The sequence below is a fragment of the Cygnus atratus genome, chromosome 12 (genome assembly GCF_013377495.2).
Source record: "Cygnus atratus isolate AKBS03 ecotype Queensland, Australia chromosome 12, CAtr_DNAZoo_HiC_assembly, whole genome shotgun sequence".
Classification (NCBI taxonomy): domain Eukaryota; kingdom Metazoa; phylum Chordata; class Aves; order Anseriformes; family Anatidae; genus Cygnus; species Cygnus atratus.
Window position 1 is genome coordinate 11,284,948 of NC_066373.1, and position 27,957 is coordinate 11,312,904.

General features: G+C 57.3%; 2 protein-coding genes across 3 annotated transcripts; both read left to right on the plus strand.

Annotated features, from left to right (window-relative positions):
* The first annotated feature begins 2,989 nt into the window (after positions 1-2,989).
* Positions 2,990-7,510, plus strand: LOC118246475 (adhesion G-protein coupled receptor G5). Its single transcript, XM_035543611.1, has 12 exons — positions 2,990-3,059; positions 3,280-3,352; positions 3,463-3,601; positions 4,657-4,794; positions 5,003-5,119; positions 5,346-5,388; positions 5,602-5,708; positions 5,925-6,043; positions 6,158-6,423; positions 6,499-6,598; positions 7,032-7,294; positions 7,434-7,510. Exons 1-12 carry the CDS (start codon positions 2,990-2,992, stop codon positions 7,508-7,510), a joined length of 1,512 nt encoding a protein of 503 aa, XP_035399504.1.
* A 6,060-nt stretch (positions 7,511-13,570) lies between these two features.
* On the plus strand, positions 13,571-27,686 carry ADGRG1 (adhesion G protein-coupled receptor G1). Of its 2 annotated transcripts, none has more exons than XM_035543595.1 (14): positions 13,571-13,711; positions 20,020-20,107; positions 20,616-21,038; positions 21,529-21,646; positions 21,787-21,934; positions 22,088-22,210; positions 22,639-22,755; positions 23,242-23,287; positions 23,670-23,770; positions 23,852-23,967; positions 24,568-24,842; positions 26,147-26,258; positions 26,517-26,785; positions 26,957-27,684. In XM_035543595.1, exons 2-14 carry the CDS (start codon positions 20,068-20,070, stop codon positions 27,076-27,078), a joined length of 2,010 nt encoding a protein of 669 aa, XP_035399488.1. In that variant the 5' UTR covers positions 13,571-13,711; positions 20,020-20,067; the 3' UTR covers positions 27,079-27,684. The 2 variants fall into 2 exon arrangements, with proteins under 2 accessions (XP_035399488.1, XP_035399487.1); XM_035543594.2 differs by having other exon boundaries at positions 13,579-13,711; positions 23,667-23,770; positions 26,957-27,686.
* Positions 27,687-27,957: the final 271 nt, after the last annotated feature.

Consider the following 27,957-nt stretch of genomic DNA (forward strand, 5'->3'; position numbering starts at 1 on the left):
CATGGGAAGGGATGCAGTGCTGATGCCCAACACTCCCCCAGGTCAGGCGAGCGGGGAAAATCAAGTTAAAACGAAGCTGAAGTTGCCTGTGTGTGTTTTTACCCCTTCCCTCAAAGCCTAGTATTTTTCCACTGGAAGCTGCCTCAAAACACCAGGGAAGAGGGTTTGCTCTCCCACGCTCCTTCACTGCAATTTGCCTTGGAGAAAAATGATTTTGCAGGCAGTTTGAGGAGGGGCTGGCCCACGCTGCTGTGCTGGCCGGCAGGCTGTACTTTTACCTGCTTCCGGAGCTGCTGGCCCTTCTGGCACTGAAACAGGCTTGGAAACCTGTCAGAGCTTTTTGTTGGCAAACTGAGCAGTGCAGAGGGGAGGAAGAGCTGATGCCAGGTTCAGAAGACATTGAGGTTGGAAGTGAACTTCTTGCTTTTAGCTGGGAGCAGAAGTTATTTGAAGAAAATAAAGCTGAAAGTCCTGTTTTAGGAAACAGCCAGTTGTACCAAGAACTTTCTTGAATTTTCTTCAGAAAATGCCCAGATGAAATACTCTGTTTCTTAACTGCTTGCTTTGAAAGTGTCATCATGGTGACACCAGAAGGCTCAAGGACCTTCTGCAGCATTAAGTCCTTTTGTGGTATTCACAGCTTGTCCCAAAAGCAGCAAGTGCCTGATCGTGCCCAGCAGTCCTCCACTAAATCCACCCCAAAGGGCTCCCGTCTTCAGGATGGAGGCCAGTGGTTGTGCCACTCCATGGGCTGAGACCTGGAGACTCATTGCATAGGTGGCTGCAGGTGCCAGGGACCCTGTGTGGGTCAGCCAGCATCGCTGCCCAGTGACGGGTACTGGCACGGCTGAGTCCAGGCAAATTCATCTCACAGAGGGCCCGTGAATTTGGGCTGGGCTTCTCTTCTGGCTGCTCACCTCCATCAAAGCTGCCCTCAACAGGAGCTGTGAGAAAGAAATCTGGTTACACATCTGTGACTGCATTCCCTGCCGCCGCTGGCTGGGGATAGTCCACATGCCAGTCCCTGACATGACCTGCAGTGCCAGTGGTGCTGGGTGACTTCAGGCTGAAGGTAGCTGCCTCTGGGCTTCAGGGTGAAGCTTTCTGGGGGCAAACAGATCTTTCTGATAAAAAGAAAGATGTGTTCTCCTTTGGCTGGGCCAGCTGGCACCATTTGGGCATTGCTCTGTCATGGCAAGGTGCTGTACAAAGGACAGCATGTGGGTGGGTCTGGCCAGCAGTAGCTGTGGCATCAGACTGTGCCATCCGGCCTCTCCATATGGAGCTCCTCTCCATCACCTGCCTTTGGCCTCAGAGGTCTTTCCCCATTCCCTGGTTCTGGCTGCAAACTGGCACTGGCACAGCTGCGGTGCTGGCAGAGGGGGCTGGAGGGGGCCAGGCTCCGCAGAACAGTTCAGGGCAGGAGAGCCAGGGTTACTAATGAGGCAGTGAGAAGCTGATTTGATGCAGAAACTCAATTATATCAAATGTGACCTGGGAGGCAATTGTCCTCAGGCCACACCAAATGGCAGACCTGTGCCCTCACAGCCTTCGGCCTCAAAGCTGCAGTTTGGCCATACCAGGGACACTGCCCTTGGTGTCCCAGCTGCGACCCTGGACCCCAGCAGAGCGTCTGGAAAGAATAAGCAACAGGAAATATGAAAATGCTGTTGATTTAATCTTCTCATCTGCATATGAGCACTTCCTTTTTTGCTGCACAGATCCTTAATGCAGAGCGATAACCAGCGGCTCGCCAGCTTAGCTGTGGTGCCTGCGCCAAGCTTGTGGCACAGCAGCTCCAGAGACACCTGAACACCGCTGCAGCTCCACCAGCCCTGCTCCAGCAGGTAGGGGCTTCCCTGCAGGAGCTAGGGACTTCCTGGGGTTGGAGGGCAGGAGGGGTTCCTGCGCAGCATGGGGGCTTCCTGGGGCCAGGGCTGAGCACACAGCACAGGAAGGAGCTGCTGCTCACCATGGTGTCCGCAGGCGACATCTCCCAGCTCCCTTTCCTTCAGCATCAGCATTTTCCTCTCCTGGTTCTGTCTTGGGGGAATGATCGCCCGTGGAGCCCTCATGGGTGCTGGCCCTCCACGGGTGGTGTGGCGACACACCTGTGGTGTGGTGAGGCTGGAGTGCAGGCTGTGCAGTGGGACAGACATAGCAGCAAAGTGCCAGCCGTGGGCTGCCAAACACTGCTGTAGCACTGCGGACTATGGACAGCCTGGGGAGCAGCCACCTGCTGACCAGGCCATTGCTGCTGCTGCCATGTGCAGGCAGAGGCTTGTGGCAGTCATGGCTTGGTGCTCGGGGGGTGTCAGCACAACAGTGCATCACCAGCCCACGACACCTCTGGGAAGTCCAGCTGCACTGGTCACTACTGGCCTTGGCAATGCAAAAGGGTCTCTCCTGCTATGCCGCGATGGCAGTACAAACATTTCTGCATGTATTTGTGCATGGGGAGTACACCACATTGAGATCTGCAGCCTCTCTCCTTCACAAGAGCTGCTGCTCTTGGGGTTCGTGTTGGCACTGCAGATGGAGGAGCCGAGAGCAGATATGAGGGCGTTGTTGCAACAGATGCAAATCTTACTCGGTGCCTTCCACCCTTGTGCTGGGGACGCTTCCTCCTGGGGAGCTCAGGATCAGGACAGTCCCAGTGAGCCCTGGTGCTGTGGCAGAGTGGGTGGCAGCACCACCGGGATTTGCATGGCAGGTGGCAGCACCACAGGGGTTTGCATGGCAGCCTGTCCCAGCCCAGGCTGGCCAGACAGTGGCTGGGCACTTCCCAAGTGTGATCCCAAGGCTGGGACTTTGTCTCCGCAACATCCCCCTTGGGGCTCCAAGCAACGCCACCTGGACCCTGTCCTCATTCTGCCCCCAGCCATGGAGCTCCACGTGCCCTCGGCATGTGGGAAAGGGCCCACCCTGCGACTGAGTGGTGGCCAAGGGCTCCTGGGTACCTTTCACAGGAGCAGAGAAAAGTGTGGAGATGACCACCCTGCTGCTGACCACCCTTGTCCTCTGCTTTGTTGAGTCTGTCTTGCCATGCCAAGGTAGGGGCATCTCCTGTAGATCTTCCCCGTGCCACCCTGCTGCCAGCAGCAGAGTCTGGAGATGATGCCTGCTGGTGTTAGCTGGGTGGTTTGGGGACCATTTGGGACTTCCCAGCTTGGGGGGGAAGGGGAGGATGGGAGAAGACTGGGGTGAGAGGGGGATGGAGAGTGGGGAAGGGTGCTGTGCATTGAGGCTCAGCTCCCAAAACACTTCTCACAGACATAGAGGATATACAGAACTTCACGCTCCACCTGGCTGAGGGGCTGGAGCAGCACAGCCCCCAGTACAACCGGAACAGGTGAGTGGCAGCTTCATCCCTGCTGTCCCCAGGCCCTCCACATCCCCCGCAGCCTCAGGGGCCACTTTGCACCGCACCCTGTCCCACAAGCCCTCCTTTTCCCCTTGCAGGTTAAATCAGCTTGAGCAGGTGCTAGCCTGCAGAAAACCTGGCAAGGAGGGATGGCACTTCAAGGCCAAACTGGTCGAGACCCATGTGTTTAGTATCACGGCAAACAGCTTCAAAGGTTTAAATCTCACCAGCAGTACGGTCAGTACCCCTGTGTTGCTGGGCTCTTCCTGCAGCATGCACACAGCATTGGCCCCTCCATCCCTCCTCCCTGCACGGGAGGTTCTAGGGGGATGCTGGGGTGGCTCTCGTTCACCTATGCCAGGGTTGACATGGAGCAGGTTGGTTTTTGGCACCTTCTGAGTATGCTTTACACAAGCCAAGCCCCGGGAGACGTGGCTCTGTCGGGGCTGCCCCAGGCAAACAGGCTGCAGATCCCCAGCACCGACACTGGGGGGCTTCTGCTGTGCACTTGCAGAAAGCCGGGGTTTTCACCCAGCCCCCTGTGCCGTTTGGGCCTGAAGATCTGATTTTACAAAACAAGAAGCCCCGAGCCGTGGCTTTGCTCAACAAAGAGGGAGATGCAAAGGACGGCAGACAGCACTGGGGCCACTTCTGCAGAACAGAGCAGAGGCTGCTCCGCAGCACTTCCTGTACCAGAGACGACGAGACTTCCTCGGCTTTGTGGTCGGATCGCTCCAGCCAAGTTCCCTTCCTTGTAAAGCGTAGCTGCTGCAGAACAAAGCAGCTTTCACAGGAGCTCTAGTGCGGGTGCCCATGTGTTAGCTGGGACCCCTGCTTGGGACCAGGGGGAGCAGAGACACTCTGGGGGCACCTCCCAAAGCACGACACCCCACTGGGAAAGCATCCTGGTGCAATGCCCTCTGCTCTCTGCTTGCCCCCCCCACACACCAGATGGGGTGAACATCTACGTGTCCTTCCACCTGCAGCCCCAGCCTGTGCTTGTGTTGCAGGCTGGGGGGTCTTCAGCATCAGGACTTGGAGCAGCTGCAATGCCTGCATGTCCACAAGCAGCTCTGACACCACAGTGGAGCTGGGGATGTGGCGCACTGGGCTGGAGCTACCACCAGAGCTGGGGAATGCTGTGGAGCGATGCCGAACCGGGGTGGCTGTGCCGGGGGGCAGCTAGGGCACCACCCTGATTCCCAGGCCTGTGGCTCTTGTGGGCAGTGTGGGGCAGAGTACTGCTGAGCTGGCTGGGCGTTGGATGGCAAAACCCTTCTCTGCCCTCCCAGCAGGCACAGAAAGAGGGGCGAAGCATGCCGCGGTTCAAGCACGCCATAAGATTCCCAGAGGAGCTCATGCGGGGCATCCGGGCACAGGAGGAGCAGACGCTCGTCTGCATTTACATCCACAGTTCTTACATCTTCCTGGTGAGCCAAGGCATGTGCTGGTGGGGTGAGGGTGCCTGGGGAGACCTCTCCAGCCACCCTGAGCAGCACTTTCCAGCAGCACATTGGCCCAAATGCCATGCATTGCCTGCACCATGCAGGGTGCCTGGGGTGGGTGGGATGTCCTGTGGGGCTGCGACGGGGGCCTGGGGTCTTCAGGCACTCCCCACAGGAACCCTGGCTCTTGTAGGATAAGCAGAACAGCTCTGTACTGAACAACCACATCCTGGGAGCCTTCCTGCAGAACAGGACCGTGACTGGGCTCAGGAGACCTGTGGAGATCCAGTTCTGGCACAACATGGTGCTGGTGAGCAGAGCTCCACTGTGGGCACCAGCGATGCTGGCCACAGCCAAGCTCTGGAGATGTGGGGGATCCCCAACATTGTGTTTCCTCCTGAGTTGGGAAAGATAAGATTTATCCCTCCTTGCATCAGGATCAGGATGTTTCTTTGCATCCGGGGGAGGGGGGGGGTTCTTCCCCAGGGAGCAGAGACTGTTCCCATCTCTCACCTCCTCCATCCCCTTCCCACCAGGATGCCTCCAATGCAACCTGTGTCTTCTGGGTGCCTGGAGCTGGTAAGTGTGTCCATAGCCAGGATGGGGGGACAGTCAGCTTGGTGCCAACCTGAAGGCATCGTCTGCCAGCCCCCAGGCAGCTCTCGCCATGGGAAAAAGGGAGAAGATGGAGCAGGGCCAGCAAGGAGCCAGCAAGCCTGCCCCTGCCTGTCTCCCATCCGCTGTGTGGCATGTGGGGAGCTGGGGCACCCTCTGACAGCATCTCTTCCACAGACGCTGGCAGTGCAGGCAGCTGGAGTAGTGAGGGCTGCGAGACCCAGCACAAAGAGGGCACCGTTGTCTGCCTCTGCAACCACCTCACCTACTTTGCCGTCTTGATGGTCCACAACCCTTCTTCCCTTCCCGTCTTCCCCCTGCTTAGCTCTCCAGGCAGCTCAGTGGGGATGTGGGTGTGCGTGGGTGTGCGCGGGGGTGTAGAGGGTGCTATGAGGGGTGGTTTTTTCAAGAAGATTCCCCCCCCCCCCCCATTTTCCCAGCTGGTGGGTGCTGTGTGGGACCTTCCTGTGGCTCACCCCATCCTTACCTTTCTTGGGCAGATCCAGGCACAAAACCTGAGCCAGCGTGAACTGGAGTCTCTCACCTACATCAGCACTGTGGGCTGCTCCATCTCAGCCACTGCCACCTTCTGCACCCTCCTGCTCTGCTGCTTCTTCAGGTAGAGACATGCCAATGCCACAGCATGCCGCTCCAGGCCATGTGCCGTGCCGTGCCATACCCTGCTGGCTGGTAGGCACTCACTGGCACCCCCTTGCCCTCTCTGCTCTTGCAGGCGCTGGCCACAGGACAACACGACCAGGATCCACATGAATCTCCTGGCTGCGCTGTTCCTGCTCAATGGCAGCTTCCTGCTGAGCAAGCCGCTGGCCACCAGCACCAAGGGGCCCTGCCGAGCTGCTGCTGCCCTGCTCCATGGAAGCCTCCTCTGCTCCCTGGCATGGATGGGTGCTGAGGCCTTCCACCTCTACCTCCTCCTCGTCAAGGTCTACAACATCTACATTCAGCAATACCTCCTCAAGCTCTGCCTCTTTGCTTGGGGTGAGTGGCTCCCATGGGCTTCCACTGGCACCGCTGCCCCAGCCGAGCCCCACACAGCCTCTGCTTGGCCCCCAGGTCTGCCCACGCTGGTTGTGATGGCTGTTCTGATCTTCAGTGGAGAAACCTATGGGTACCATGTCATCAGCACCACTGACGGCTACAAGAATATGAACATGTGAGTGTGGGGGCTGCTGGCTCACCATGCATCCCAGGTACCCCATGTACCCCAAGCTCCCCATGCACCTCGGGTTCCCCATGCACCCCAAGGACCCAAGGCTGACTTGGGTCCAGGACCAGCACAAGCTGGTGATAGCTCTGCAGGTGACACTTTTTTATCAGCTTGGACATTTCTCTGGAACCCTGCAGGCCCCCACCTCACTACAGATGGGGGCACCTTCTTGCCATGCCCCCTCACAGCTGGTTGCTGTGGGCCTCAGGCAGCTTCAGGGGCACTTCTCCCTCCTAGATGCCCCATCTGCCAGCACCATGGGGTGATCGGGGATGGCTGCATCCCTCCCTTCCTCCCTCCACCACCAAGCCCTGCCACACACCCAGCCCTGGGGTTAGGGGCACTGGCCCACGTCTCCACATGAGTGTCTCTCTGTCAGGTGCTGGCTCACCAGCCAGCTGGCCCACAAGGTCACCCTCTGCTATGCTGGCCTCATCCTGCTCTTCAACATGCTGATGCTGGTGGCCGTGGTAGCAATGCTGAGGAGGATCCAGCGCCAGAAGGGGCAGGCGAGAAGGGACTGGGCAACGGTGCTGGGGCTCACCTGCCTGCTGGGAACCACCTGGGGGCTGGCCTTCTTCAGCTTTGGCGTCTTTCTCATCCCCCAGCTCTACCTCTTCACTATCCTCAACTCCCTGCAAGGTCAGTTGGGAGCACCTGGGCAGGGAAGGAGGTTGGGGGGAGGGAAACTGTTGGGGGCTTGCAAGCTTCCCACTCTTCATCCTTCCACTATGGCAATGGGGAAGCCTGCAGCTGTGACCGTGCCACCGCCCCCCTGCAGGTCTCTTCATCTGCCTGTGGTACCTCACCACATACCGCCGCAGCAAGTCCAGCTCTGACAGCAGCACCTCCAGATAACACGTCCTGCTGAGGGGCTGTGGGGATCCAGGAGCTGCAGAGGAAGTATTTGAGCTGCAAAGGAGCTGCCCAGAGCCAGGGGCCTGCACCAACCCACAGCACCACTGTCGTGCCCAGCTGCCCTGCACCATCCCGGACACTTGGCTCAGGGGGGCCCTGCTGCCCCCCCTCATTTTTACTGGAATCGACTTCTCCCACAGGGTGCAAATGGGCTGGAGCAGAGCGGGACATGGGACAGCCAGCCATTGGCACCCTCTATCTCAAAGCAAAGCAGCAGGCACTGCGGTGCATGGCGATCATTCTCCCCAGCATCTCCTCACCTGTGACATGGGGGAAGCAGCCTTCCTGCTCATCCAAGAGCGAGGTCAGGGACAGCGGTTGCCCGCAGCCCCAGTCGCCAGCAATCATGCACACAAGGGCTTTGGCTTAGCGATTCAGGAGTAGAGAGGAGGGTGGTAAATGAATAAATGAGCTGACAGCAAAGATAAATTGGCTTTCCTCCCTCTCTCTTATGAAACTGGACTCAGAGCAGAGCTCTTCAATGCAAATAAACTCTTTATCAGGGTTTAAACAGCCCAGCCTGCAGGAAATAAATAGAAAGGACAAACTGTGGGGACTGGAAATGTGGGTTGGAGATGGTGATTAAGCCCTGACCCCACGTGCTTCCCAGTGCACAGGGCTCTGTTAGCCTGCAACTACACAAGCCAGCTGAAGTTTTGCCCTTCCTAGCCCAAGATTTTGGAGCTAGGCATTCTTCTCTCTCTGCTGGGCTTCAGGGACATCACAGGTGTCACACCGTGGAGATGTTGGCATGGACATGAATCTCTGTACCTCTGTCCCCACGTTTGCAGCTCAAGGGTGGGCATGGACAGCAGCAGGACAACAAGGCCATTTACTGCTGCTGCCAGTTTCTGCTCTGGTGGCAGGAAAACAGGCATCACGAGTCAGCTCACTGCACATCTCTTTCTTCCCGTGCCACTCCATTGAGTGTTTTTCCCTTTCTGGCTGCTTCATGGGGCCTATTTCTGGGAACCCAAGGAAGCCACTTGCTCTTGTTCTTTGTTCTGTTCACAAAGGAAAGAAAGTGCCTCTGAATTTCCATCCATCCCACTCACAGCAAAGACAAAAGCCCTTCCGTCTGGGTCTTTGAGCGCAGTGTTGGAGTGCGCTAGGCACAGCCACAGCCGGCTCCATGCTCCTGTCCTGCGGGCTCTCTTGCACCTCGTGGCTATGAGCTGTGCATGGTTCAGCACTTCAGCATCTGACTTTGGCTATTAAAAGCAGCCTGGACTTTGGCGAGGCACCAAGTGCCTGGCTGGCAGCAAATGAGCCCCACTGTGAGCACCTCCTGCTGGGGAGTCACTTCCCAGTTCAAGCAGCTCCAGCTCCAAGCCGTAGGGAAGAGTTTTGTGGCATGAGTCATGCAGTTTGCTGGTGACTGTGTGCACTGACACTGGTGCTTTCATACGCCTTGTTCCTGTATCCGGTTGCTCTTGGAAAACAATCACCTTGTCACTGCCTCCCTGTGCAGACTACCCCAGGAGCACCAGGGCAGCGGGGTCCCAGCAGGGCACGGCACTCCCGAGGGAGCCAGGCAGAACGTGAAGGTGTTTTCCCACACTGACAGGCCAGGAGCAGGGATGAAGGGCACCCCAAGGCCCCCACACAGGTTGTGCCTGCATGGCGATGGGGACTGAAATAACATGAATTTTAGGACTGAAGGCACAGGGCTTTTGCTGGAGGCATGGGGAGGGCTGAGCCCCCAGGGGGCTCCCTGCACCGAGTGCACAGCTGATGTGGCCTCTCTGATGCCCCAGAAACATGGGCAGGAGGGGGAGCAGCCTGTCTCACCTCCTCAAGGAGAACTGATCCTATTTACCTTTCCTTTAGTCTTATCAGGCAAGATTCTGTGTATTTTCTCAGCATTTGGTGCCTTGAGTGGGATGGGATTTCTGACCTGGGCAGCAGCTGGGATAAGGATGGAGCCTGGGACTGCATGGGATTGCAGCCCAGGGTGTAGCCAGGGCTTCTGCAGGGCAGGAGGCTCAGACCCACACTTGAGCTCTGCAGAGGGGCAGCCAAAGACCCGTGCCAGGCTGTCAGGGCTGATATTCCTGCCTCAGCAATGGCAGCTGGTATCTCCCCTGTGCCTGCCACTGCCACGCCTCACCACCAGCCTCAGGCTGAGGTGCCAGCCCAATGGACAAAGCTCTGGAAGGAGTGAAAATCCTCAAAGCCTGGGGGGAACAACCAGCCAAGGAAGACCCTTTTGGGATCTAGATTTGGGACTTCACTGCTGGTGCCTGCTGGAGAGCCGACCAATGCCAGTTTCCCACGTCCTATGGGAGCATCTTAATCCTTGTACTATCCCCAGGACCAGTTTTCACTCTGACTTCACAGACATCATTGCCGGCTTGTTTGTAGTGCCAAGCCCAAACAAACAAGATGGTTTTATTGCTCTCTACAGTTGGGTTTTACAGTCCTGGTGGCCAGCAGGTTGCTGTTGTCATTGCTGCCAGATGGAGAAACCCTAATGAGGGGAGGTCTGGCCTCCTGATTTGGAGACCTTTGGGATCCCAAGAGGCTGTAAAAGGCTGACTTTATGATCAAGGCTGAAAGATGCAGGGTCAGAGCCGTAAGTGGCCCCTCATTGGGCTTGCAATGGGTATTCATCCGCACCTACTGGCAGGGCAGTTTTGGATCTGGATGCAAGGGGGACAAGCCAGCAGGAGCTGGGGACCGAGGCTCCTCAAGGCAAACCTCATCTCTTTCCAGAGGAACTGCCAGCTCCCTCTCCACCTCTGCCTCCTGCTTTCCCATGCAAATGAGCTCTCCCTGCTGCAGCTCAAGCCCAGGCAGCATGCAGCCCTCAGGGCAGCACATGTTTTCGTGAGACTGGCTGGGGGAGTGGGGCTCTGGGAGCGGGGCCAGGTGAGGCGAGCAGACGGGAGGCAGGGCAGAGCGAGAGCAGCCCACAGCTGTGTAACTGTGGAGGCCGAGGTGCTGGCATCCAGCTATTCTGGACTGTGCTAGGTGCTGTAAAGAGGGGCATCGCCATAGTTTTGACTGGGGAGGCTCAGATCGGGCACAAGAGGAAAGTCTTTGCTAAGAATGTTGTGCAGCCCTGGGATGGTTCACTGGGGTTTCTGTCCTTGGAGGTTTCCCAGACTCAGCCCAACACAGGCACTGCTGCCCTGCCCTGGCATTGCTCACTGTCTTGCTCAGCAGGATCAGGGACCTCCAGACGTCCCCTCCTACCAGCACTGCTCTGTGTTGTGGCTGCATCATCCTCACCCTCCGCCTGCACCGACTGGAGCTGAGCTGAGCCAAGCTCATGGTTCACACCCCAGCAGCACCTCTCCAGGGACAAGCACCCCTGCCTGCAACAGGCAGGAGCCAGCCCCAAGCCCTGGAGAACCAGCGTCAGTGGATCACTGCGCCCAGGGACGTCACAGCTATCAGCGAGCAGCTGTGCCCTGCCCTCCCCTAACCACAGACCCCAGCCATTGGGGACACCATGGGAGCAGCAATGCCAGCCCGAGCTGAGCCAGCCAGTGCAACCACAGCAGCAGCTCCTGTCCCTATGCCATCTGAGGGGAACGCACCACCCTTGCACCACCCTGGCACTGGCTCTGGATAAGTGAGGTGGCTCCCAAGCTTCCATCCCAGGTGCTGCACCCTGCCAATAATGCAGGGCAAAAGGGTCTCAGAGCGGGGCCGGGGGAGGTGTTCTGCACTCTGGGCTGGGGCCGTGGCTGCTTTCCAGCAGGACTGGCACAGCCCAACAGGTCTCCTGCCTCTGTTGCCCATGCCTCAGGCTTCAGACGGCACCAAGGCACCCTTGCCTGCGCTGGCTCATAGCCAGCAGCAGCCTGGTGGCGAGCTCATCAGGACACGTCCTTGCCCGGCTGAACCCCGGTTCCCACAGCTGCACCTCCGCCCTGCTCCTCACCAGGCACTTCACCCACCCAAAGTGTTCACACCATGTGGGGGCAGGTCTTCCTCCCTGCAAGGCTTCAGGCCGAGGCAAGGGCTGCCTGAAGCCCAGCCTGGATGAGACACAGGGATACCCTCCGAGGCACTGTAACAACACTAGATAACCACCTAGGTTACTACCAAATTCACACTCACATGGACAGGCTCTGGGGTGGGTGCTCGCACAGCTTTTAGGAACTTTTAGGGCTTTTAGGAACTTCCCAGCTTGAGCAATAAATCCTTATCAGGCCAAGTGACTGCTGCTGGCCTGAGCCCAAGGGCAAATTTCCCTTGCAAGGGACAACACAAGGATTTCCTCCCCCCTTGCTCTGCAAGGGTCTTTGAAACAGCAGCAAGGCCTGCTGACTTAATCCGATAACATCAACAAGTGCAGACATCAACCTAAAAATAACTGTTAACCTCCTGATAACGTCAAGAGCAGACAAAAGTCTCTTTGTTACATAAACAGTTGCAAGAAAATGGCCTAAAATGTCCTTTCCTCATCAGAGCCACACCAGAGCCATGACCATAGGACAGGGGGTCAGCACCTGACCCATAGGAGAGCCACATTGCCAACTAGCTGGAGGAAGGTGTGAAGAGCAACTCCAGCAAGGGCCAGGAAGGTGCAAGCACCAACAGGCATGAGGGGAAGGAGGCAGCCATACTCTGCTTGCTGATCATTTTTGTGTCATTTCTCCCAGGAGGCAGATTTATGGCGGTCCCTGATGGAGTCAGGCGAAATGGTCAGGGTGACCTGCGAGAGCAGGCTCAGCTCGTGGTGATGCTCCCACAGCTCTGGCTGCTACTGACTACATGCCGATGCTCGATCTGAAATTGGGCTCAGCCCCAGTCTCCGTAGCGTGGGACTGCTGCCCTTCAAAGGGAGACATGTTAGCCATGGTGTGGCCACGTGAGGCCATGTGAACGGCCCCGGCAGGCAGCCTGGCTTCCTGTGGGAGCTGGAATTGGAACAAAGTCAGAAGCAGCTTGTGGGTGATGCAAAGGGAGGTGCAAGTCACCGTGCTGGACTCCTCCAATGCAGGGCAGGAGAGGGGGTTGAGGCACCATCCCTGTCCCCCAGCACAGCCGTGTGGCACCTTTGGCAGAGGCCGACTTTTGCTTCTATGCCACCCAGCACCTTTGCTGCCAGTGTGTCTACCCTTCCCCCAGCAAAAAGAAAAGTTCCATTCAAACAACTGGAAATATCTGTGAGAGCCAGTATTTACCCAAGGCACTTCCTGGCCACCTCCCAGCGCACTCTCCTCCCCTCCATCTCCTTGGAGCCCGACTTTCTCCCGCACGACTGCTTTTCAGCACACACAAAAGGCGGCTTTGGCTGGAACCTGGCCGAGCTGTGCCCCTCTCTGCAGCAGCTTTGTGGGCTCTGCAGTGATCAGCACTGCTGTCACACCTCACGGCCGTGATGCCCCCAGCCTCGAATCCTGCAGCTGCCCCAGGGTGAGGGCGCTGGCTGCAGGGTGAGAGGCAGGGTCCCCACCTCTGGGCTCAAGGCAGGGAGGCCCCCTGACCCCACATCCCAGCCCACCTCCTTCAGATGCCGGGGTCTGTGTGGAGCCAGGTGCATGTGCGGAGCTGCGGGGACCAAGCCCCGTGCTCAGGACCCTTGATTTGGGCACGGGGCAAGGGCCACTCTCGTTCTGCTGCTTGTCCTGCTCCTTGTCTCCCTCATTTCCCGCGCGGAGCGGGGCAGAGTTCGCGGGGACACTCTGTCCTGGCTGCTCTCACATAAACTATTATTTTTTAATCCCTTTTGCAGCCAAGCGTGCAGCCTGCCAGCCAAACAACTCCTTTCCTCCTCTGGACACCCGCCAGCCCCTGCGCCGTGCCTGGAGCCGAAAGGTGCTGGGAAGGAGGCGGCCCGGCTCCCGGCCGCCCCTGCCGAGGTCCCCCAGGAGCGAGGCCACCCGGACCCCCCGGCCCGGCGCACCCGGCCCGGCTCCACCGACCAGGTGCCGCTCCCGGAGGCCGGCGGCACCGCGACCCCCCGGGGGTCCCAGAGGGTCTCGGCGGCACCCGGTGCGGCTCGGCTCCTCCCGGTCCCGCCCGCTGAGTCACCGGCGGCCCGGGGGGGCGGGGGTGGGCTGAGCCGTGCCGTGCCGTGCCGAGCCGAGCCGCGCCGTGCTGTTCCGATAGGAGCCGTGCCGTTCCGAGCCGAGCCGAGCCGAGCCGCGCCGTGACAGCGTGCCCAGCCCGGGCCAGGCCCAGGTACCGGGGTCGGTTAAGCCGGGCGGGGTCCCGGAGCGGCGTGGGGTGCGTGCGGGGCCGGGGGCAGGAGCGGCGGGGCCGGGCTGCTCGCGGGCTGCCTGCGGCTGCTCGGGGTTGGACCGCGTCTGGGGTGCCGGGCGGTGCTGCGGGCTCTGGCCCCGGGCATCAGCCCCCCAACTCCCGTGGGGGCCTCCTGGGGCCCGGGGTGCTCGGTGAGCTGTGGGACGAGCCGGGGCGCAGGGCTGCGACGTGTGCTGTGTGTCCCTGCAGAGGCTGCGACACCTCTGTCCCCGCAGAGACGGGTCTCCCCTAGGGCCCCCCCGCAATTCGCAACCAAGGCACGACCTGTCTTGAAGCCTCCATCCCTACAAGCGCTTCCCTTCCCTGCTAAATCTGGCTTCGCCCTGCCTCTGCCCAACAGCCAGGCTGAATGGAATTCAGCCACAGAGCCGCAGATCCCCGTGCACTTTGCGGGGCAGCTGTTCTCGGCTGCTGCCCTCAGCACAGCTGAGCTCTGCGAAGCCCCCGCCACTCTGCTGCGCCGTGCTGTGTGTGCGGCCACCGCTTCCCAACCCAGGGAACCACCGGCACACCCCGCTTCTCCTTCCTGGCGGAGAGCACAGCATCCTGTGGGACGGTTGGCTTGTCTCGACAGGGAGCTCTCCTTCCAGTGCCTGCCGGGGGATTCCCGCTGCAGCACTGCGGCTTGCTGCTGCCTGTCCTGGCAAACTGCTGGGGGCTGCCCTGGGTGTTCCCCGCCCGTGAGCTGCCTGAGTGGTCCCTGAGGAAAGGGGCAAAGAGACCAGCAAGACCCAGCAAGACCAGCTGGAGAATTGAAATCAGGTCTCCTGGAATAGCCTCCTAGCAGCAAATCCGGACCGCTGTGAGTGGGGGATCCAGCCAAAGCTCATTTCATGGCCTGAGAGCTGCGGTACCCACTTACAAGCTCTGCTGCCAGCAGGGAGCCAGGAGAGGTTTCAGAGACCTGGACGGCAGGAGAGAAAACAGGCTTTGGGCAATGCTGTAAGTGCAGTCCTCCTCAGTACCACAGCCACAGTGGGTTTTGCTCTGCCCCTGCAAGGTTTGCCGCTCCCACGTGAATTGAGCCAAGGCCTAAAAATGCTGCATAGTTGGTTCCAATCCAGCTCTTAATCCTGCAGCCCGGGGGCTGCTATTCGGAGAGCAACAGGTTTGCAAACAACTGCGTGCTGCCGGGATGGGGCACACTGGGGCTGGCCTTCCTGCATATTTTGGTGGCACCCATGGGTGTCAGAGGGACGTGGCGCTGCAGACAGCAGCTCCCACATGCTGGGGGCTCTGGCTGCAGCTGGGGGAGGTATGTGAGTGCCAGCCCCCGCGTGGCACCAGCTGGGCAACAGCCTGCCGGCACTTGTTTTTCAGAAGGGCACTGAGCCGTAAACTTCTTTCCCATCAGCTCACCAACAGCTGGGCTATGGCAGGGACCAGGAAATCTGTGACCCAGGCCCTTGTACCTAGCTCCTCTGATGCTACAGCCTCCCCTCGGTGAAAGTCCCACAGTTCACCCTTGCCAGGCACTGGAATTGCTGCCATCCTCAAAGTATCCCGAGCCAAACATGAAATGGCTTGGAGCACAATCCTGGGCTGCTCTGTACTCCCATGTGATGGGAAACATTTTCATGTGGATGACAATGAGACCCAGGAAGGGATGTTTATCAGCAACCATCCAGGATAGAGCATTTTGGAAGGTGTTACAATCTGAGGGTAGTTTGGGTGGAAGAAGGGTGTGAGCCCATCTGCAGGAGGCCCAGGGGTTCTGTTGAGGAAGGGAGGCCAGGCTGCTCCTGCAGCAGCTCCAGCCCAGGGTGGGCTTCAAGGGCTGCAGCCCCAGGGCTGGGGGAATGTGGTGGCCTTCCAGGCTCCTGGGCTCTGTGCATCGTGGGAAGCAGCGGCTGCCAGCTCAGCGCTGGGTATCTGCATCCCTGGGACAGTGCTTTTTTCTCAGTATTTTCTACCTAAGTTGGTGGCTGCCACGCAAAGCACCATGCTGGGGACGATCAGACCCGCTCAGCCCAGGGTGAGGGGAAGCCCTTGTTGCCCATCAGCTCGGTGTTACCAGCTGCAACCCATGCCTGAGGCTGAGTGCACTGTGAGGATGCGTGAGTGGGCACACCAAGGCCAGCCCCACTCCTTACAGGTGGGAAACTGAAATCCCCAGACTTCACATCAGTTGCAGCATGCTGCCCCTCCTGCATCGGTCGCAATGTGCTTTGAGGATGCAGGCTGCTCCTCCAAGGCTGTGGCAACCTCAACGTTGCTGCAGCCATACCTGTTCCTTTGGAGGCTACGTATAGCCCTTGCTGAAGCCACAGGCTTTGCATGATACCAAACAAGATGCTGTGTGTTTCCCACCACTGCAGAGGAAGTGTTGGGTTTGTTAGCTGAGGTATTTCTGGTTGCAGTGTTTTTTAGGAAATGGTAATTTGATGGTTTTGAGCATTGGAGGTCGGGGCTGTCTCTTCCTCCCACCAACTCTCCCACCGCTTCCTCAGGAGGGGAGGTGGCAATCGGCCCATGAAGGACATCAGGTCTGTCAGGGAGCTCTGCTGGGCCCCTGGCAATCTTTATCAGGTCTTGTCCCATCTGCAAAACTGCCCCGTGCCTGCGGATGCCGCTGTTGCAGGGGAACGTGCCTGCGCGCTGCTGCGAGCTGAACCGCTGAGCCCCAGCCCACAGCCGGCGCAGGGCATGGCATGGCTCACCCCAGTGGGATTAGCAAATGTGCCTGTTGGGTCCAGGCAGCCAAGGGCGCCTTCCTGATGCCCACCAGTGATTGGCAGGGCTTGCATGCTGATGCTGTGACTAATGTGTGGGCTGGCCCCTGTGCCCACGGGATGCTGGCCAAGAACAAGGACACATTGTGAAGATGAACCTGGTCACCTGAGTGACCGAGGCTGGGGCCATCCTGAGCACCCCCTCCAATGATGGCCACTGTCCCCTGCATGGGATCGTTCTGTATCCTGTCTGGGGGAATCTGTCTTGGGTGCCTGGGGCCACTCACATGCCTCTCTCTGTGCCTCAGTTCCCCCATCTATTTCCCAAAACTTTGCCTTCTCTCCCCTGAATAACAGGCTATGGGTGAAGAGCTGTGTCCTTACTAGCATCTCGGAGGCTCGAGGCACAGACCAGTGGTGTATTTTACTAGCAAGCCTGGAAGCAAAATAGATGAAAGCCCCTGCATCTACGCGTTTCCGGTGTTTGTGTGAGACATGAGAGCATCTTCCCTTCTTGGGAAAAATGTCATGTGCAAAACCCGCATGCCCTTGCCATCTCCAAGTAATCAAATACCTGGTGCCAGGTCACCCAGAGATCAATAAGGTTTCTCAGTGGTAATAAACACTGGGCTTTTTATTTTTTCTACTTGCCTCCAGGTTTAGACACAGTATTATTCCCAGGCTTCCCTTTGCAAGGCCAGCGCATTAATTTAGTGGTGATGAGAGAACACAATGTAATGCCCTGATACTTTGTGCTGAGCTCCTGAGAAAACACATCCTGCCCTGTGCCAGTAAGGAGCCTGCTCCGGACCCCAATCTCCCCCACCTCTGCTTATCTCATCTCTGACAAAGCAGCAGCTTTTCTATGTGCTATTGTTCTCAGAGCAGCCTTGGAGCTGAGCTACCCGGCTGGGGGGGCTGGGGCAGGGTGGCTGGAAAAGCCTTCCTGCTCCAGGGAGGAAGGAGGGAGGCTGGGCTGGTGTGGAAGGGGCTGCTGCAATAGGTCCCCGCAGTGGCTTTCTCAGAAGGGTTCCTGGGAGAGCAGGGCAGCAGGGAGCCGTGTGGTACCTGGGTGCAGTGATGCTGTGCCATCACCTGCGCTGTTCCCCACTGCCTCCAGGATGCACTTGGGGACCAGCATTGCCTGTTGTGGGTATGGGTGGGAACCGAGTTTTTCTGCTGAGAAAACAGTTTCAGGGGATTTTCTCTTGGCATTGTTTAGCTCAGGAAGAGGCAATCAACCGAGTTGGGGCAAGCAGAGCTCAGAGGGGAAATACCAGCCACCCTCCTTCCATGGGGATTTCTTGTCTCATCTGTGCTCTCAGTAATGGCTGAAAGGGGATGATCCCTTTCTTTGGCAAAATCCAAACTGTGCCAGCACAGCAGAATGGGTCAGAGCTTGTCCCTCTGCCAGCCTTCCCCTGGCTGAAGCCTTGCAGCTTTGTGTCCCCCATGCACTGGCTTGGTGCCATGGCACCATGGTTTGCATTCACATCTTTGTTACTCCCAGCCTCAAGCACCGGTGCTTCACGTTGCCTTTAAGCACACAGCGTGTTTTGCTGTTGCCACCTGCATTTTGCCATCACATGGCTGTGCTTTTTCAATACAAGCTCTCACTCCGTGGCTGCATGTGTGTGATTCCCAGGCATGCAGCAAGGAATGGGGACGCTGGCCTCATTCACATCCAGTTACTGCTGGCAAGTCATGCCCATGCTGTACGCCCCCAGCCCATGCTGGGGACCTCAGCAGCACAGTGCTTGTGCAAGACCGTTATGCCCATGGTAGTTGGTTGATTTACAGCCCAAAGCCCCTGTCATCCAGGGGTGACAAATTGCTGCGGGAAGGCTAACGCGCTCTGCCTGTTGGTGGTGACACACCAGTGCAGGATGTGCGCTGGATCCGTGCTGGCTGGAGAGACTTCCTGCGCTGCTCAGGAAAGCAGCAAGTGGCTGTGGTGTCACATTAGCAAACCTGTGTGGGGAAACATGTCTCAGCACAGTCACAAGCCATCTCCTGCTGACACCCAGGCCAACCCAGAACCCAGTCCTGGGCAAGCGGCACCGGCAGCGGGTAAGAGGCTGGCCAGCACTGGTCGGCAGCCCCACTTCCAGCCTTGGCGAGAAATGAGGTGGGACCTTCCCCTTGCTACCAGGAGACCCGGTGACAAGGACACTGAGTTTTCAAGCCAGCAATTTTCCCTGGTCTTCACTACTGACAACCCTTGGATGCCTCTGAGAGCTTGTGAGACACAGAAGAGGCTTTATTTTTATCTTTCTTGTGAGAGCAAGATGGTATCTGTCATTCCTTTCATCTCTTACATCACACATTGGTCAGACAGAAAAGCCTCAACTGTGCAGCAAAGGGAGCCTTTGACAGCAATGCTTGCAGGAGCCCTGCAGCCACTTTGGCGGGTGGTCCCCTGGTGCTCGCATGCTGTGAGACAGGCAACAGACGTCTGCACATCTGGCCAGGTTTATGTCCACATGAACAGGACACCCTGAAACGGTGCTGGGGGTTTTGAGCGGGATGGTTGGAAGCAACGTGGGAGCCAGACACAGCCCTGGCAGTGGCAGCAACCTGGGTGCTGGCTTGGCTTTGGGCATCAGCAAGTGCTTGGTTCTGGCAGCCGCCCCATGCAGCCCTTGCTGACGGTGTCCTGTCCCAGGGGGTCAGTGTGATGCCCTGGGTGGTGCACATTTGCATTACCTCATCAGCTTGCTAGGCATGGGCCATTTTCAGCCTCTTTATGGTCCTGCTGCCCATGGGTGCTGGTGACTGTGGGCGTTCCCTGACACCTCCTGCCACTCTCACCCCAGGCCCCTGGGTGGGGCTGGTGTCACCATAATGCAGGCAGCGCCTGCCCCAGCTGCTGCTGTTGGGTGCAAATACCACAGCTGCAGCCACAGCGGGTGCCTCTTAAAAAGGTGGGAGCCCAGGGTGCCAAGTTGAGCGTGGGAAGGAGCTGCACAGCAACTGTGAGACTGCTGCCAGGAGGTGGGGTTGTGTTGCAGCCAATGCACAAGCAGATGCCAGCAGATGCAGGCGATGGGTGGCAGCTGTAGGGGGACAGAGCATGCTCATATCCTGCACCGTGCTCCATCCCCACCACCACTGCCTGTGGGTTGCAACATGACCAGCTCCGCAGCTGAAAATACAGGAGCTGAAATCACCAGATACAATTCTAGGCCTGGTAGATTAGGAAACCACTATTTCCTTCTGTTCTTTATTGCCTGCGATAAGAAGCCAAGACAGGAACCAAGATGTGAAGCAGCGAGCTGTAGAGGTTGGCGCTTGTGCTGGGGCCGAGAGTCCAGAGATTTGTCTGCCTCCCCCTGCCTCCGTCCTGTCCTTCCAGCCTCACGTGTCCATGTGGGGAGTCTGGCACCTGGAGCTCCTCCTCGCGGATGGCAGAGGCACTCAGGAGCTGGCAGTTGCACCAGCCGCTGTCCCACCTGCACAGCCTCAGCTCTCCATCCCCTGATGCCATGCTGGCTGTGGGCAATGCTCTTGTCACCCCAAATATTTACATGGCCTCTTTTCTTTGTGACCTTCCAGGCTCTGCTTTCTCCTGGGAGGCAAAGCCAAAGTCAAGAGCCACCTGTGATGAAAGTCCTGCTCCTGCTCCTTCTCTCCCCCCTCCAAGGTAGGCTGGTCCCAGCCACATCCTGCCCTGGGCTAGCATGTCTAGGCTGCTGGAAGTAATTGGCAACCCCAAAATGCAAAGGCTGAAGGCCCTGAGGGGTGTTTGCTGCCATGGCTTCCACAGAGGTGAAACATCTTGTGGGCTGATGTGCCTCCACTAGGGTCTCTGGCATGAGGACCTGGAGATGGAGGGGTCCTTTCCAGAGAAAGGAGCAGGTCTCCGTCCATCTATAGTGCTCCTTTGTCCTTGTCAGCCTGCTGCGGGGCCGGGGGGGGTGGCAGTGGGGAGAAGCCAGCCCCAGGAGAGAGGAGCTATGGTAGCCCCGGGCATGCTGGCTCCTGGCAAACCTCCCAGCGTGACCATGGGCAAGTCGGAGGTGGCTGATGTCACACAGCCTGGCCAGGATGGGTTTGGCACACTTGGGGCAGCGCCTGGCATGCTACGTGCTGGCGTGCGGGTGGCTGCCCCTCTGGCTAAGCCAGCATCTCTCTGCACTTGTGCAATGCAGGGGTGGGTGCAAGTGTCCACGAGGAGGATTTCCGTTTCTGCGGAGAGAGGAACCAGACTGAGAGCAGCTCCGTCATCTACAAGCACAGTCCTGCCAACATCTCCATTGAGAACACGGCCCAGGCACTAATAATAAAAAGTCCATTTTTGCCAAGCAGGAGAAACTTTTACTACCAGTCCAGCTTGCCGCCCACTTTGGGCAGGTACCGCTTCTGCATCTACTGGTTCAAGCCCAACAGGACCCTCTGGCTTGCATACGGGAAGCAGAGCTTCCTCCTGGGCCAGGACCCACCCAGCAGCATCACCCAGGAGAGGGACACACAGAAGACTGAAAGGACCAAGACCGCTATCTTCAATGTGTCTTATGTCTTCAAGGGCCAGAAGAACACCTCCCTTGAGAGTGCATCTGAATACTTTTTCCCTGGTAAAGGCAGTTCGGTGTTATTTTAATGAGATAAGGGTCAATTCCACTCCCAGCCTGTGCTAGCCATCAGCAGAGCACTGGGGTTGTCCCAGTGCTGTGCTATAGTATGACAATGTCAAGACACAGCTAAAGGGTGATGGGAAGGACAAGTGGTTTTGCTTAAGCAGCCCAGTGGCAGCCCCTGGCACACAGGTGTCCCTGGGCGAGCAGCTACCAAAACATGAAGGCAGAGATTTTCCGAAGTGCTACAGCCCACTAAAATCCCAGGAAGCCATGTGTTTTGCAGAGGAATGCTGAGCTCCAGGCGGCCAGAGAAACCGTCTGGGTCAGGGTCTCTAGTGGCTTCCCAAGTGTGGGCCCACAATGAAGCCCTTTGCTTTGGGTTCCTGCAAGGGCTGTGCCATGGAGCCAGCCCTGGCCAGCAGCTGGGGACAGGGGAAAGCTGTCTCTGCCTCTGCCCCTGACAGTATCTCCTGTCATGTGCCACCAGCCTCTCTGGAGATCATGCCCGTCTGGGAGCAAGACGTAGAGGGCCAGCTCGCTGCCCTGGACAGACTCCTTGCACAGGCGCCGGCCTCGGGTGCCACGGCACAGCGATCACTTCGGCAGTGAGTGCGGGGCTGGGCTGCAGGCCGGGTGGTTGTGGTGGTGGGCAGAGTGTTGGCTGAACCTGTTCCACGCTGGTGCCTTTTTCCTGGTCCCCGGCGTGGCACCTGCTGCCCTGCTCACTGCATCCTGTTCCCCACAGCAAACTTGGGGCCTTGGAGAGGATGCTGGCGCAGGTGGAGCTCAAAGGGCAGAACCAGACCTTCGGGAAGGCCGCTCTGCGTGCCACCGTCCTGAGAGTCAGCACTGCGCAGGCTCCTCGGCACCTGGCCTTTGCTTCCCCAAGAGAGGTGGGTCTGTGGGGTGCTGGTGGGGACGGAAGTGCAACCCCAGGGCTGGGCAGATGTTGTCACCCCTGTCATCCCCACCACACCCAATGGAGCTCAGAGTAGCAGCCCACCAGCATCTTCCTAAGCTCTGTCCCAATGGGTCTGTCCTTGCAGGAGAGCAGAGAGGTCCAGGGGTTCGCCGTGGATCTGCCAAGCAGCTTGTTCGTGACAGCAAAGAAGGAGGTGGTGGAGCACAGGGTGCTCCTGGTGGACATCAACAGCCAGGCCATGTTCCAGGTAACGCTTGCGCCATGCAGCACGGTGGGGTGCCACTGTCTGGTGGCACAGGGCAGCAGAGAGCCAGCTGCAGCAAGGAGTGCTGGTACAAATCAGCACAAGGCATTGTTCCCTGGGCTGGCCTTACCTGCCCATTCATGTCCATGTTGCACCCTGCAGCATCACCTGCCGCTCATCTAGGCTTTGCCTTCTCCTCTGCCCCTCCTACAGCCCTTGCCCTTCTCAGCCAGCTCCAGTCCCTGCTGCCCAAACCAGGCTGAAGGCATTCACTTGTAGAAGGTGCTCTGGAGATGTTAGATGCTTCAAAAATGAGCTAGAGTCTTGACAGGGAAGCAGCACAGGTCCTCTTTGCTGTGGACTCTCACCAGCTTCACACCTGGCAGCTCTCCCTTCCTGCAGTGCCACCACCTCCTCTCCTTCTCCCACAGGATGAAAACAGCAGCCACATCCTGGGTGACAAGGTGGTTGGCATCTCCCTGGTGGACATGGTGGTGGCCAATCTCTCTGACCCGGTGGTCCTCACTTTCTTCCACAACCAACTGCTGGTAAGTGGGGGAACAGCCTCATCACACCCAACCTCTCCAGGAACAGAGGGGCAAGGATGGCTCAGGCCCTACCAGCTTTAAGAGTGGTCACGATCCAGCAGGCCCATGTCCTAGGCCTGCTGCAACCTACTGCATCTCTGGCTTCATGGCTTCACCATGTGCACTAGTGGTGGCTCTGCCTACTTCTGTGCAGTGGATGATAATTTGCAGATGTGTCAACTCCAGCACAATCTCCAGGGCTGGGGACACTTTGAGTTAATATTTCTTGGCTCATTCATAGCCACTGTTCAAAGATGAACTCCTTATTTAAAACTGGGGCCTGGGAGGAGGTATCTGTTCTGCAAACTGCCAAGAGAAGTCTACCTTGAGCCTCTGCTCATGATATGGGCCAGTTCATCCCCTGAGACCATCTCACCTCCTGTCCAATGTTGCCCCTACCAAACTTGGAATTCATCCTGATCAGGACCTGTTGTTTTGTCATTTCAGAGGAATGTGACCCTGCTGTGCGTCTTCTGGCAGGAGGACAGCACCGGTGAGTGTATGGGCGCAGGAGCTTCTGCATTTGTGTGTGAAGCATAGATGCTGTTTCTGTTCCCTTGGCTGAGTACTAAAGACCTGCTGGCTGTTGGTGGTAAAAGTTGTTCTGCAGCTCCGTAAACGTTTCCCATGGGGTCAATTTCAGGCTTTTTCCTCCATATCTAACCTAGGAGCTTTCTCCCTTCCCAGGGAGGGTACTGTTGCCCCTGAAGCTAGCAATCCTGTGTATGTATTCCTGCCAGTGTGTGCTATGCATAGGGTGATCTGGGATCCCCCACATTTGTCCTTCCCCCTGCTGTGGACACCCTAACCTGAAGCTCTGAGCTCCAAAGCAGCTGTTTCTGCTGGTCACCAGATGCTTTCCCTTTCTTTAGCAGCCAGCTCTGGAAACTGGGATAGCTATGGCTGCACAACAGTGGAGGGGGATAGACAGACGTACTGCAGATGCAACCACCTCACCTACTTTGCTGTGCTAATGGTGGGTAGTGCCTTCCCGCAGCTCTGTACATTATTCCCCCTGGCACTGCTCCTTCACTGTCTCATTCCTTCTTCTCCCCAGGTATCCTCTCCAGAGATTACCTACATACACAGAGACTATCTGAGCATCATCACGTACATTGGCTGCCTTATCTCAGCTTTGGCATCCATTTGCACCATCTTCTTCCTCTACTTCAGGTATAGTCTGGGTGCCCAGGTGAGCCAGTGGGCTGACAGGACATCCCCATGCTCCCTCTCTGCATCTTTCCTGTTGTCATTACACTGGGGAGGGCCCAAGCTCTCCAAAGGCAGTTGGTGGTCCAGCTGGAAGCATGATGAAGGAACCAGGCTGGAAGAAAGTAGAATGTACCCCTCCAGAAACTATCTTCTTTGCCAGGTCTCATGAAGGGCACTCTCAAACACCTGCTGATTTTGGAAAATCAGTTTGGTTGTTGTCATGGAGCTGGCAAGCAGAAACCAACAAAGATCTTGTCAGGGAGAACAAGAGTTGCTTTTCTTGAGTAATATCACTGACCCTCTGTGGATGATTGGGAGCTGAAAATATGTCACTCCCAACCCTCCATAGACTAAATCTGAAGTGCAGGGCCAGCTGCAGAGACCTGAATCTGCTTGTGGCAGTCCCATGTGTGGGGTCAGTATGTCAGCCCCTTACACTAACAAGGGTTCTCCTAACTCTTCGGGTGTGGTGTGTTGCCCCAGTGACACTGTGAGGTGTTGTGGGGCACCAGTGATACTGGCCAGGCACAGTGTTGACAGCTCTTCCCCTGACTTCTCCAGAAGCAAGCAGCGAGACCAGATCACGAGCATGCACATCCACATGAACTTGCTGGGTGCCATCTTCCTCCTGGACTTCACCTTCCTCATCTCAGAGCACTTGGCTGCCAGCAGCAGCGAGGCAGCCTGCAGAGCTGGGGGGCTGTTCCTGCACTTCTCCCTCCTGAGCTGCCTCACCTGGATGGGCATCGAGGGCTACAACCTCTACCGGCTTGTGATCGAAGTCTTCAATGCCTACCATGACCACTTCCTCCTCAAGCTCTGCCTGGTGGGCTGGGGTGAGCATGGGGGAGGCAGAGACTCCCCAGGGGCAGGACAGTGGGGCAGACTGGCACATGGTAGGGTCGGTTTCTGCCCCTGGAAGTCTTTCCCAGCATATATGATGCCTGGATGGGGTTGGAGGCATAGCTGTGGTGTCTGAGAGCGGAGGGATCTGTCTCTTCATTGAGGAAGGAGACTCAGTGACTGAGAGCAGAAACAGGGGCTAAAGTAAAGGCAGGTCACCCAGCAAGGGAGGCAAGTGACAGCCACTGCTTGGGGTCTTTAAATAGCGATGGGATGTTCTTTCTAAAAGAGACACCCCGGTGTGGTGGTTTCACCGTGCTAGGCAGCTGAATACTCCACCACAACTGCTCTCACTCCCCCTTCTTAGAAGAGGAGGGGAAGAAGTAAAGGAAAGAACAACTCACGGGTTGAGATAAGGATAATTTAATTAAAAGGAAAAAATAATTATTAAGGAAAGATTATTATTAATTAAACAATTTGACTAAAGGGAAAAAGGGAAAGGGGAAAAGGGAGGGGAAAAGAAAAAAGGAAAAAAAAAAGACAAGTAAAGGCTGTGTGGAAGTGCAGAGGAAAGAAATTACTCTCTGCTTCCCACAAATGAGCGATGCTTGACCACGTCCTTGAAGCAGGGCCTCAACGCACGTAGCCAGTGTTCGGGAGGACAGACGTTTTTGCAACGAGAGCCCCCCCCCCCTCCTTTTTTCACCGTTTATTGCTGAGTGTGACACCATATGGTGTGGAATATCCCTTTGGTTGGCTTAGGTCAGCTGCCCTGGTGATGTTCCTTTCTCACTTTTTTGTCCACCCCCTAGAAGAGTTAGAGAGAGTCCTGATGCTGTGCCAGCACTGCTCAGCAGCAGACACAACACTGGTGTGATACCACTGCTGTTCTAGCTACAAGTGCAGAGCACAGCACTGCATGGGCTGCTGCAGGGAAAGTTAACATCCCAGCCAGACCCAGTACACCAGGGCAGCCCATAAAGATGGGCTTGATGCAGGAGACACCCATACATCTCTGTCCTCCTTTGGATAGGAGGTTGTGGTAAGAAGATCTCATGATCAGTTGTGGCCTAAAATTCCATCACCCTGTGAGACCCGCAGCTGGGGTCTGTGCAGCACAAGCCCGTTCCTTGGCCAGGGCTTACACCAGGAACCCTTGTTGTATCCTCTTTCCTTGGTTCACCCCAAGGAGAGAGGACATTGTACACCTTATGAGGAAAAAGAGGCAACAAGTCCTTCTAGAAGGTCTGTGGGTCAGGGATGAGGATGGCCACTTTACTCTGTTCTTAACACCCAGGACTCCCCTTCTGTTGCGTGATGCTGATCTTCCTGACTAATTGGACGAACTACGGCCCATTCTCCATTCCCATGTATGAATCCATTGGTGGAAAGTCCACCAATGCAACCATGTAAGTCACGGGAAATTGATTGCTTGGTCCCTGGTCTTAAAGTTATCTGGTTCAACCTCCACCTCCTTAGCCCACAAGGCTGTGGCTTTCCTGGGGCTTTGCATAAGGTGGGGCAGGGGATCCCCCCTCTGGGTTTAACTACGATGGGTGCTGAGTTAGCCCAGAACCTTCATGCTCCCCTCTCCACCCTCAAACCCTTTGTCTCATCCCCCTGTGGGATGACACAGCGTAACCCTTTGCTTTTTCTCCTCCCTCTAGATGCTGGATCACGAGCCCCCTGATCCATAACGTGGTAAACCTGGGTTTCTTCAGCCTGGTATTCCTCTTCAACTCCGTCATGCTGGGGGCCATGGTCCGGGAGATCCTCCAGCAGAACAAGAAAGGCCACAAGCTCAAGCATGTCCTAGCCCTCTTTGGTCTAAGCATCCTGCTGGGCATTCCCTGGGCACTGGTGTTCTTCTCCTTCACCTCCGGCAACTTCCGCCTTGTCTCCCTCTACATCTTCACCATCATCAACTCACTCCAAGGTGATCCTGGGGCACTGTGCTCCTTCAAAGGGCATGAACTGCCCTGGGACTTTGTGGGTGTGGTGATGAAGGGGTATGAGAAGATACAGCCCTGGGAGACTGGCTAGCTCACTCTCAGCTACTGGTGGTCCTTTGAGGGGATTGACCCACTCTTTCTCCCTTCTCACCCAGGTTTTCTCATCTTTCTCTGGTACTGGACCATGGTGCTGCAGGCAAAAAAGTCCTCCAACTCCCAGAGCAGCTCTGACAGCATGAAACTGCAGCCTAACAGCAGCCAGAGCCACCCTGGCTGAGCCTCGTGCTGGCCATGCCATGGGGCTGCCTGGCCGGGGCTCCCCGCATGGAGGGCAGCCATAGCAAGCACCAGCGCCGGCCGCTTTGCTACTCACCTGCCCCATGGGGCTGCTGGGAGCACAGGGATCTGCAGTAGAGACCCCCAGCCCCTCGCCTCCACCAGCTCTGCATTCCCCATCACCATGTCCCCTGAAGTATCTGGGTGTCCCCATCCCTGACTGGGTATCCCCTACCTGCTCCCACAGGGACAGGGCTGGCTCCAGGGGCATGACAGAGAGATGCGCAGGGCTGTGGCAAGGGACAGAAGCAGGAGCAAGAACAGGCCCCCCAGCGCTTCCAGATGTCCCCTGCAGTGCCCCAAGGCCTGTCCTCTCCCCAAGGAGGGACAGCAGGTGGGAAAGGCCCCGTTTTCAGGCCTTGCTGGTGGCCGCCAAGAGGGCCCTTCCCTGGTAAGACAGAATAACCACCACTGCAACACCCTCTAGCAGCTGAAGTAATCTATTTTTGTTATTTTGTTGAATGTTTCTCTATTTTTGTATGGTGTAAAAATTTAATATTTGTGCTCACACATGAGACTTGTGCCCATTAAAGTTGTTCCTGCTCTGAGCGTGGTGCCCCTGGGTCTCTGCTGTTGGTGAGCTGTCCCTTGGGGTTCTGCCACTGCCCTTCATCCCTCCAGTGTGCCCTGGCAAACAGGGCTGTCCCACCCCCAGGGAAGGACTCAGTTTTTCTCTGTGCTGAATTTCTGCAGCTCAACAAGGCCCCGCACACCAGCACAGCCCACACCATCCTGCTGAGCAGAGACCAATAACAGTGTTAACCAGCAGAGCACCAGGAGCCTGGTGCTGTTGGCTTTAGGGTGACAGCAGCAGGTCTCA

Bases quoted from the DNA above. Each gene is read 5' to 3' on its own strand.
- LOC118246475 (XM_035543611.1), top strand. From the start codon at position 2,990: ATGACCACCCTGCTGCTGACCACCCTTGTCCTCTGCTTTGTTGAGTCT. The intron at 5,709-5,924 runs GTCCACAACCCT...TTTCTTGGGCAG, and splicing joins CCTACTTTGCCGTCTTGATG to ATCCAGGCACAAAACCTGAG. The intron at 6,044-6,157 runs GTAGAGACATGC...CTGCTCTTGCAG, and splicing joins CTGCTCTGCTGCTTCTTCAG to GCGCTGGCCACAGGACAACA.
- ADGRG1 (XM_035543594.2), top strand. From the start codon at position 20,068: ATGAAAGTCCTGCTCCTGCTCCTTCTCTCCCCCCTCCAAG. The intron at 20,108-20,615 runs GTAGGCTGGTCC...TGTGCAATGCAG, and splicing joins CCTTCTCTCCCCCCTCCAAG to GGGTGGGTGCAAGTGTCCAC. The intron at 23,771-23,851 runs GTGGGTAGTGCC...TCTTCTCCCCAG, and splicing joins CCTACTTTGCTGTGCTAATG to GTATCCTCTCCAGAGATTAC.